Source organism: Arachis ipaensis, chromosome B10 (assembly GCF_000816755.2).
Source record: "Arachis ipaensis cultivar K30076 chromosome B10, Araip1.1, whole genome shotgun sequence".
Classification (NCBI taxonomy): Eukaryota; Viridiplantae; Streptophyta; class Magnoliopsida; order Fabales; family Fabaceae; genus Arachis; species Arachis ipaensis.
Window position 1 is genome coordinate 126449911 of NC_029794.2, and position 11994 is coordinate 126461904.

General features: G+C 29.6%; 1 protein-coding gene across 1 annotated transcript; it reads left to right on the top strand.

Moving 5' to 3' along the window:
* LOC107621901 (mini zinc finger protein 2) lies at positions 11075-11618 on the top strand. Its single transcript, XM_016323875.2, has one exon. The coding sequence runs from the start codon at positions 11263-11265 to the stop codon at positions 11536-11538; it is 276 nt and encodes a 91-aa protein (XP_016179361.1). The 5' UTR covers positions 11075-11262; the 3' UTR covers positions 11539-11618.

The window sequence follows — 11994 nt, forward strand, 5'->3', positions numbered from 1 at the left end:
TTTTGCATATTATGCTTCCATGTTAAAACCTTCTTGCAGGTGCCCCTTTGATGACAAAAGGGGGAGAAAGTGCTTAAAATTGAAATGAAAAACAAGGATGAACATGAAACAGGGGATGAAATTTTCGTTTGAAAATTCGTGATCACCCTTGTTAAAAGGATACATTTGATATTGCATTTTGATATTACTTTTGGTTCACTATGATTACTGCTGCTGGAAATGCATTTGGCATTTAGTTTATGATGATTGGCAATACATTTATCTTGATTACATGGATGACTGGTTGTTAATTAACTTTGATAAAAATGCATGTTTATATTGAATACTCTGTTTCATCTTGGATTAACATGCTTGATATTTTTGGCAGTTCCTTTAAATTATGTAAAATATAACAACTGCCATGTTTTGATCATGTGTGCTTCAAGAACATGTGTGCTTCAAAATATTTTTTCCATAATAATTTTGCTCTGATATCCTGTCTGGGAAAAATATTTGAATAATTTTTGAACAACAATTATTTGATATGTGTAAAAGTTTGAGCAGAAAATCAATTTATGATAACAAATGAGTTTTGATTGTCATCACACTCTGCTCATAAATCAAGCATTCAACATTTCAAAATAAATATGTTGAATAACATTGCTATTTGAAGCTTGATTAAATTGTTACAGGTTAGTGCTTCCCTTGATAAAAATGGCATATATTAAGGGGGAGCCATGTGACAATTTGAAAGGGAGAGAAATTCAAATTCAAAGGGAGTACTCTTTACTCAATCTTTAAATTTCTTTCCATTTCAATTTTAATAATGTTTGTCATCAAGGGGGAGATTAATGAGTTTGGAAAATTCTAAACTAATATTTGTGATGACTAAATATTATTAAAATAATTAATTACAAAATTATTAATTTAATTTTCATCTAATATATGTTAATTAATAATTTTGTGTTGCAGGTTTTATATTTGGGCCGAACAGAACAAAAATTTTAAAGCAAGCCCATTGGAATAGTTTTCATTCAGCCTTGATGCTAAACCATTGTGATAAAAATGGCTGAAACAATGTTTTTGATTTATTGGGCCAGAATGAATTTTAATGCTACAAGCCCATGATTGTTTCTCATGCTTGATCCGAAAAAATTCATCAGGAAAGCAAATGTTATCATTTGCCTTATGCCCTTCATCAGATCTCATGGATAAAATATTTTTGGGCCAGTTGTGATTATTAATGTTACAAGCCCAAAATATAATTGCTTGAAGGCAAGCATGTTTGGTCTGAAACCATGAAGCAAAGAAAACAAAGCTTCATTTGTTTCCAACGGATCCAAGAATTTTACCATGCAATGGACTTCAAATTCACTCAATTATCATTAATAACATGGGAACTATGAGAGAGAAAAGGAGTGACATGATTGATGTGCTCAAAGCTACACGCCACTCTAAGGGAAGTAAAAGCATTTTTTTCACTTGAATTAATTAACTCATTTGATTACTTTCCTTCCAAGTTTATTCTCTCTCATCTCTTTCCTTCTCTCTTTTGGTCATTAACCAGGAAATCATGCAAGCAAAAATGAGCTACCAAAGTGAAGGAAGAACAAGCTACAAGACCATCACAATGATGGTAAGAAAACATAACAAAATAAAAGTATACTGTGGCTGAGATATTCACCAAAAATGGTAAGATTTGGTGAGGTAATCTCGAGCTCTTCATACCCAAAAAGAAGAAGATCTCGGCCAACAAGGAAGAGATTCTTGGAGGTATGGCTTGTCTTTGATTATGCTCAACCACCACAGAAAGTAGCTAGAGTGGCGAAGTGATGGTAGAGGCAGAGATTGAAGCAGATGAAGTCATCGTCATCATGAAGCATCAAGGGCCAGAAATCCATCTTGGAGAGCAAGCAAAGGATGGAGCGCTCGGATTGATGAAGAGTGATGACCAAGGAAGGACTAGAGGTAATTGCATGTTGGGTTTTGCATGGTTATCTCTTCTCTCTCTGTGTGGCCGAACCGGATCTGTTTCTTGGAGAAGAAGAAGTTGGCTTGGTTTTTTTTTTTTTTGGCTTCAAAGGTGGAGGCTTCCTTCTTCTATAAAAAGAGAGAACAGCCACTGTTTGGAGTAAGGAGAAAGTTTGAGAGTGCAAGGCACAGTGTTCTCAGAGCTACCTGAGCTAACAGTTTTCTCTTCTCCTTCAATGTATTCTCATTTTGTAATTTTTCTGTTTAATTTTGTCATGTCTTGAGTCTCATGGAAAAAGGCAAACAGTGAGGTTTGTATGAAAAAGCCATAGAGCGAAAAAAGGCAGAGAGTGCAAAATTAAAAGAAAAAGCCATAGATGTCCTTAGAATTCCTTTGTACGTCTATGTTGTGTTTCATGATTCTGTGGGAATCCCCTTGTAAGTTGGGTTAGCACTTTACAGATTGTAATCAGGAAGATTATAGTGAAATTCCATCATGGTTATGATGGAGACTGGATGTAGGCTGCACTGCACTTAGCAGCTGAACCAGGATATATCTGGGTGTAATTTTCTCTACTCTCTACTCCATTTCTGTTTCTACTGCACAGGAGCAAAAACCAAAAATATCTCGTGTCAGGTGATGAGACAAAAAGAAAAGTCTCGTGGCTAGGGACGAGACAAAAGAAAAAGTCTCGTGGCTAGTGACGAGATAAAAAGACAAAAAGTTTCCTAAGTTGGTTTCAAAGATCAGCAAGTATTATCAAGCGAAAAGGGGGCTAAGATTCAACCCCCCTTCTCTTAGCCACTGATACCCATCAAAACATTTTACATTGAGTATTCGTAATCACATTTTTACAAGACATTTTATTTTTCTCTCAAATCAATGTGAAACTTCACAATCAATACAAATTTTTACTAAACTTAAATGATTATACATGCATTTGGCTAAAATTAAAGATAAAATGGCAATTATTTAAAAAATATTAGTGTGACTAATTTAGCCACCAATAATCATAATCATAACTTCACAAGGATAAATTTAACGGGGATGCTACACATCCATGTAACTATGTAACCAAATTAGCCCAACACCAAAAAAACCCAATACCATTAAATGAAATGTGAAATACACGCGCCCAATACACACGAAATAGCCCAACGCTTCTTCTCCCCCACGCTTCTTCTTCTCCTTCTTCTTCCGCGCTTCTTCTTCTCTTCTTCTTCTTCTTCTTTTCACACTCGTTTACGCACGGAGCATCTTCTTCTTCTTCGCCTTCTTCTTCGCGTTCCTCCTTCTCCTCCTTTTTCGCATTCCTTCCTCTTCACGTGTTTTCTCCTTATCATCATTCTTTTGTTGTTGTTGCTGCTGTATTTTTTTATCTTTTCCTCCTTCTCTCTGGTGAAGAAGCAATAGAAGGTGAGGAAGAAGAGTTTTGAATAGTGCAGAATGAACCGAACACAGTACTCATGGTGAACCGAACACAGTACTCATGGTGAACCGAACATAGTACTCATGGTAAACCGAAAACAATACATTTGTATAGTACTGAGTGAACGAAACATAATCCATTATATAAAATCAAATTCAAACAGCTTTCTGCAGAATGAACCGAACACAGTACTCATAGTGAACCGAACACAGTACTCATGATGAACTGAACACAATACTCATGGTGAACCGAACACAGTACTCATCTTGAACCGAACATAGTACTCATGGTGAACCGAAAACAATACAATTGTATAGTACTGAGTGAACGAAACATAATTCATTATATAAAATCAAATTCAAATAACTCTGCCTACAATTTACATATTATCAATTCAATTCAGTACACCTCCGTCCATTTAATTCAATTCAAATTAGCAATTGCATTCCATTCAATTCGATTTAAAATTGAATAATCCAAACTTTGTCAGTTTGATTCGTTTCAAACAAGTAATCCAAATTGCTCTCCTATTTACCAAAAAATTATAAACCCCTAAACACTGAATCCTAAACCCTAAACCCTAAACACTAAAACCAGAACCCTGAACACTGAACCCTGAACCCATAAACCCTAAATCCCTAAAATCCTAAAACCTAAACTCTAAATCTTACACCCTAAAACCTAAACCCTAAATCCTAAACCCTGAACTCGAACCCTAAACTCTGAACTCTGAACCCTGAACGCTAAACCCTAAACCCTGAACTCAAACCCTGAACACTGAACTCTGAACCCTAAATGATAAACCCTAAACCCTGAACCTTACCGTAAACCCCAAACCCCTAAAACCCTGAACCCTGAACCCTAAACCCTAAACCCTCAACCATGAACACGGTGAACCGATATTAATACACGGGGCGAACTGAAAGTTTGAAACACACTGAACCCCTGTACACTGAACCCTGAACCCATAAACCCTAAACCCTAAAACCCTAAACCCTGAAATCCTATCGTCATTCTTTTGTTGTTGTTGCTGCTGTATTTTTTTGTCTTTTCCTCCTTCTCTCTCTGGTGAAGAAGCAGTAGAAGGTGAGGAAGAAGGGTTTTGAATAGTGCAGAATGAACCGAACACAGTACTCATGGTGAACCAAACACAGTACTCATAGCGAACTGAAATCTTAATTACGGTGAAACAATTATATAGTGCTTAGGGAAGAAAACAGAACATATTGGTCTAATTTTTGTTAGACTCCTTTCTACGGACCAAACCAAAAATATGAAAGTGATGAACCACCTCTTTAGTACTTACTGAACCGAAAAGTTACTCACATTTACTCAGAGTTACTCACAATTATTGACACTTACAATTACTCACAGTTACATATTATCAATTCAATTGAATTCAATTCAGATGTAGATCACCTGAGTCCATTCAATTCACTTCAAATAAAATAAGAAATTTCATTCCATTAAATTCGATTCAGAATTCAATAATCCAAACCTCATCAAATTGATGCGTTTGAGAAGAATCATCAAAATCGCACTCATTCAACTGATTTGAAGTTGATTCATTCATTGTTTCAATTCAAAAGTGCATATCGAAGAAGAAAACGAAGAAGAAGATGAACGCCAAAGATAATTGCGTTGAATCAATCCAAATCCATAATGCAAAGAAGAAAAACGTGAAAGAGGAGAACAACGAATTTAATTAGGATGGAGAAGAAGAAGAAGAAGAAGAAGAAGAAGAAGAATGCAAAAGAGATTTGCGTTGTATGAAAAAGTTTACGTTAAGAAACGTTGATAACGCAAAATAAGAATTCGTTATCTAGATTATAAGAGGCGCGTGTAAAACAAGCAGGAGTGTAGAACGTAGAGTGAAAGTTACATGGATATCATCTATGTAATTTTTACATGGATGTAGAGCTTTTCTCTAAATTTAATTAGTTTAGCGTATTATAATGACTTAAGACTCCAAAATTAGCTTAATGTTCCATTTAAAGGCATCTGAAAAAGAGAGTGTACTTCAAATCTTCAATAAACCTATGTTTATATGCATTAATTAGGTGGCTGCAATTAGCTCTTCTAGACTACATAATGATGACAATTCCGAAGTCATATGTACTGTAAAGGATGGTTACTTTAGAATATTTCATAATTATCACTACAACTTTGTCCCCTTGTTTTTCAAAGGTTAAATTGATTACTTTCCATAAATAAACGCTACAACATAATTGAACTATATAAAAATGTTAATGAACTCTATCGTAACCATAATGGAAGGAGTAATTGATTCTAAGAGTGAGAGCATAAAGCATATATGAATAGTTTAAGAATAATACTGTACGTTTAAACTTTTTTGTTAAATAAATCTAANNAAGCCAACATAAAAAATATAAGTTAAGAAGAGAGAAAAATTAAAAATTAAGTGAAAATTAAACGGAAAAATTAGAGAATTAATATGTACAAATTATTAATTTGGGGGCTTGCCTTCTTTCCATTAACTAGCTCTGCCACTTTCTGGATATGTAGCATTACTCATAGTTTAACGAAAATATTTTGTAACAAAAAATATTAGTAAAAAATTATTAAAACTTATTATTTTTTTACTTTATTTAATACATTCTGTAATAAATAAATACTAAATAAGATAAATTTAGATTTTTTGAGTTAATTATTTTTTGTTTCCATAATATTAACGATAGTTTAAATATTAGAAATCTATCATATTACTACGTATTTGTATATATAGTAAGGCTAGAAAGATAATAAAAAATTAGTCTAAACTTGTATTATTTAGTATTTATTAATTAAATGAGATAAATTTAAATTATTTAAATTATTTTTTTGTTATTATCAAATATTTGTATTGTACATTTTTTTCTATCAAAATAATTTATCACAATACAATCAAATTTTCCCCACAAAATAATCAAAACTTTGCACTAGTAGAGTAATCAAACTTTTCCAAAATAGAATAGTCAAAATTTTTATAAATTATTGAAAAGACCCATAAATCTTAAGATCTCTTCCACACGAGATTTTATTTTTGGTTTAGAAAGTAGAACTAGTATTTTTATTCGTAATAATATTATGGAAATATAAATTTTTTAAAATTATGGTTCAATTATATATAGAGTAAAAATAGTAGAGAGAAATAGAAAAATGGAGAGAGGAAGATGAGAGAATTTAGGAAGAGAGTTTATTAATTTTGAAAAAAAAATATTTTCTCTCAATTTTAATAAGAGAGTGTTATGAGACACATTTGATTATTAAATTAGATAGTAATATATGATACATAATATAGGTATATTTCAATTTTTATTTTAATATTTTAATTTTAATTTTAATGCAATTAAAGAATGTCATATTGCACATTTTGATTGTCAAATTAGTAATAATTATATATAAAATAGATAGAGTGGTTGAAGGAATGAGAGAAATAGAGAAAGGAAGAGGGAGGAGAGGAGAATTTTTTAATTTTTGAGGGAAAGATTTTATTTCAATTGCAACGAGGGAGTGACATGTGTCATATTTTGGTTGTAAAATTAGTAAGGAGGATGGAAGAATTCTTTAATTTTAGAGGGAAGGATTTAATTTCAATTACAATGAGAGAGTGACATTTGGCACATTTTAATTGTAAAATTAGTAAGGAGGAGAGAAAATTTCCTTAATTTTGAAAGAAAAGATTTAATTCTAATTGCAATGAAAAAATAACATGGATACATTTTGACTTTAAAATTAGAGATATATAATAGATATAATAAATATGCACATAAGTATACCTACTGAATCTTACATTATTTTTTTTTTTTAGAAGATTATTGAAATTTTTTATTTTTTTATTAATATTTAAAAATATGAAAATGTTATTGAATTATTAAATTAAAAAAATTAGGTTGATGACTAAAAATAATAGTCAAAAAATAATAAATTTTGATAATTTTTTAGTATTTTTATTTTTTTAAATTATTATTAACGATTCTTAACTATTAATTTTATAGGAAAACAACTAAATGTAATTTTTTATTTAAAAAATATTATTTTTTAAAAAACTTAAGTATAAGTATTTTTTATCTTAACAGACTAACAGTAATAAATTGAGAAACTCGTACAGTTTAGTGGCACGTCGGTGTTTAAACTTTAACTAAAGAAAAAAAATATTTCGTATCTTTTTCATTATACTATATTTATTAGATATCTACTTTCTTATTTTCAAAGGTCAACGAACAAAGTATCGAATAAATTTTCAATTTTCTCTGAAATTATAAGCATGCTGTATTTTAGCTTTGAAATTTTTAAAATTATAATTTAGTTCTTACAGTAATATTCTGTAAGCTATTTTAATATTATTGATCAACTTTTACTATTTGTTGGTACTTGATAAGTTGATATATATCTTGTTAAGTGATATATCAACCAATACATGTCAGCCACATGGCATGCAATGTTAAATAATAAATACTAAAAATAACCTACAAAATATAATAATTTATCATCAAAAAGATACTTTTTGAGATTTTCGGAATATGACGCGTCAAGAATAATTGACTAACGCTTAGTCTCTTAAAGACAAAAGACCTACGAAAATTAATAACAGGAAAGATTCATAGTATTGAGACAAAATAGCTGAGAGTGAGGGGCCTAATTCAATTCAGAAACNTTTCTGTTTGATATTATATTAGAATTAAAATTGAACGGGTCTAATTTAATTTCAAAAAATAACTTATAAAATAAGAGATATTTCACATTTATAAATTATTTAGAGATTTTATGCTTGATAGATGTGAGATTTATAATAACGAAAAAAAAATATAATCTTTTATTTCATTGAATATGGAGTGAACAAAATGAACTTGATTGTATAAAATTGGAATCTTTTAAAATTTTGAAGACTAAAATGAGACATGCAGGCTTCCAATATTTGGGAGAAATTAATTAAAATGAAAGATTTGGTCTCACATAATGTCTCTCTTGAAAAATGTATGAAGCTTTTGGCAATTGAAACACCAATTTTATGTATGAAGTAGTAATTAGAAAATAAGATTTATATAAATTAAAGAAGACAATGCAACTGGGGAAGAGTGGTTTTATTGATGAAAGGATGATGGATCCTACAACACAGAAAGCAACATGTACATGCAAACAACAAATTAATTAAAGGAATCATTCTGAATTTTTGGTCGTACAGGGTTTGGCAAACCTTACCTATCATCTTCACGTTTTTAGGTGAAGACATATACCACTTCTCGACAAATCTTATTGCCATCGTATCAATGCACCCCACAAAAAATATTAAATTCGGATACCATCGGATATACAGATTAGGCCCATTCAAATTCCATATATATACACTCCATAATAATAATAATAATAATATATACAACATAATTTTTTTTAGTATAATAAAATTTTAAATTGTTTAATCTTTAATTTTCTATGTTAAATTATAGCATGGCAAGTTTAATATTGACATAAGGTAGAAAAAAAAAAGAAGACATAAGGTATTTTTCACATGAGTATTTTAGTTTGCCATGTTAGTAGTTAACTTACTACATCATCTTTGAATGAGAATTTTGACTGCCAAGACCAAAATATATCAGTTTTAACTTTTTGAGTAACTACTTAATCTAATATCTTTCTATTTTTACTAATGACTATTATGTGATTTTCAACTATTGTTCTAAGAACCGGACCAAATTGACAAATTCGGCTGAATTAATCAGAAATTGAATACCAAATTAGTTCGGTTTAAGATAAAAATTAATTAGCAATAAATCTGTTAAAATAATCAATTAACCGGTTAAATTGGTATAATTTTTTAACGGTTAACTGATATAAAATAATAAAATATAAAAAATTTAGAAATTATATATTTTATATATAAATATATTATTTTATTATATCTGATTTAATTTCGATTAAATATTTAAATTTTTAATTCTATCAATTTGATCTCTAGTTCAATTTTTAGAACTTTGATATCCAACTACAAATAAATGATAAAGTGACCATTAGTAATTTAATTCAAGAGACAGAACAATCTTTATTTATTTTATTTATTGCTAGCTAACCCCGTCATTATTTTTGGGTGAAAAAATATGAAAAGCTTTCTTCCCAATTTAAGCCCATCACTGATTAATTATTATTGAGCTTTCCCTTGTATTTGAGGGAATCATTTTTGGATTTATTTGATGATTTCAATTGATACCTTATTATGAACAGTGAATTAGGTGAATAGGATGGAAATTTTGTAATTATAGAAAATTGTACACTGGCGTTTTATATTACTGATTGCGCTCAGTACCCTTTTATTTAAACTTTTATTTGTTTATTTTTGCTTTTCTAGTTAATTTATTAAAGTTCAACTCAATGCCATTGTCTCACCAAATTCATCAACTTGGTTCATCACGGGGTGAAATTACTCTAAGCTACCTAGCTACTTGATTTTCATTAGTAAAATTCCCACTCATACCTACTTTAAGTACAATTAATGCTGAATTTTTTTTTTTAAAAATACTATTTGTATATCAAAATCAGCCACTAAAATCAGCCATCAATATATTTGTGTATAAATATATATGTGATTTAATTCATTTTCAACGTGTATTTATATTCTAATATGTATTTTATACTAATAACTGACTTTGGTGGCTGATTTTAATATACATGTAGCATAACTTTTTTTTTCAATCAAAATGATGTGTATATTAAAAATTAATTATTTATATAAAATAAAATATATATTAAAAAAATATAAAATAATATATGTATATATGTAAATATATAATATTTATTTTTTAGTATACACATAATATTTTTAATTTCACATATTATTATATATATACTGCACCCAAATTAAGAATTTAATTTTTATATACTAAAAGAGTAAAAGGTAAAAAATTATTACTGATATGTAATTATGTATAACTGTCAAGTCTACTATCTTAATAAAGAAATTACCTTTTGCCTATGTACAACACTTGATTGAATGTTAACGATAACGTATAAAATTAAACGGTTGCCATTAATCCGTAGAAGGAAACAAAGTCAAGTTCACCCATGTTATTATTTTTCATAACTTTTTTTATTAATTTTTCAGGCCATCTCCTAACTTGATAAATTAAAAGATTAATTCCTTGTGGATATGAATTTTAAATAAAAATTTATCGTTCGCCAATAAATTATCGCATACATAAAACATAATTTCAATCCCTGGTATATACTTATTTAAACAGATGTTTAAACTGATCATTCGACTAACTTAAGATGATTTATTTTCGATAATTATTTAAAGAATTATTTACTAGCTTGTTGAAGATTTAGACAATATATATTTAAGATAAAAAATGTTACTTATCGTTTAAAATTGAAACTTTAATCAGCTTTTTTAAGAATTTATTATTATTTAATTAATTTAAATACTCACTTTTCACGTATCAGTTGTTCAAAAAATCAAAAAAGTTACAATATAAATATATCATAATTTAACTAATTTACTCGATTATTCTTTGATTTCAAATTTAATTCCAAGATTTAATTTCTCAGTTTAGTACAAGATCCCAATAATATTCAAAGAATTACTGCATTACATGATTGAATTGTACACACTAAATATTTCTCTTTTTCTTTTTTTTGAAATAGTGGTTATGAGCTGTGTCCACTAATACATGATTGTATTCATAAGAGTTTTATTTATAAATACACATTCTAGGGTTAGGGCTCTCTCTCACTTTTTCTTTCTCTCTCTTTACCAGATTTCTTTCTATATATGCCTCTACTTGATTTTCAATTCACCAAACTCACACAAACACTAACAAATTAAAATTCTCAACATTTTTCTCCTCCTTCTTTTTCCTTCTTCTTCGTCTCGGAATAGTTCTATAGAATGAGGAAGCGCCAAGTAGTTTTGAGAAGAGAGGAGCCAACAAGGAGTGTTAGGACGGTGAAATATGGTGAGTGCCAGAAGAACCACGCCGCGAGCGTAGGCGGCTACGCGGTCGATGGCTGCAGGGAGTTCATGGCAAGCGGCGAGGAGGGGACAGGGGCTGCCCTCGCCTGCGCCGCTTGCGGCTGCCATAGAAGCTTCCACAAGAGAGAGGTTGAGACTGAAGTAGTGTGTGAGTGTTCTTCACCACCACCCTCTAATAATGGAACTTCTTAGAAAGAGACCACTTTTAAAAAATTGTAATGCCTCTTTTTTTTTTTATAAACAAAAAAAAAAAAAGAAATGGTTGTAAAATATTCTGTGGACTTGCTTAATTATTTTATTTTCCTTGGTGTTAAGATTTGGGATTTTAACATTCATTATTTCACTCTATTAATATTGGTATTATTCTAGCTAGAGTAGTATGTTCTTAATTTTATGTGTGTAAAGGGTTAAAGCAATGTTAATTTTTAATCCGAATATAATTAGGAAGTTGTATTTTCTTAATTTTAATTAATATTTTTTGTCATATAATTATGTGTGAGCCAGGATTATTTGCTTGTTGTTGATAAACTACTAGTCAACAAATTAATATGATGAGAAAATTGTTGGATTATTTTTTTATTTATTTTCTTTCTTTAATTTCTATTTCCTTTTTGGTGTGATGATATTTTTGATATCCAATCAAGATCG

Coding starts and splice junctions, on each gene's coding strand:
- LOC107621901 (XM_016323875.2), top strand. CDS start 11,263: ATGAGGAAGCGCCAAGTAGTTTTGAGAAGAGAGGAGCCAACAAGGAGT.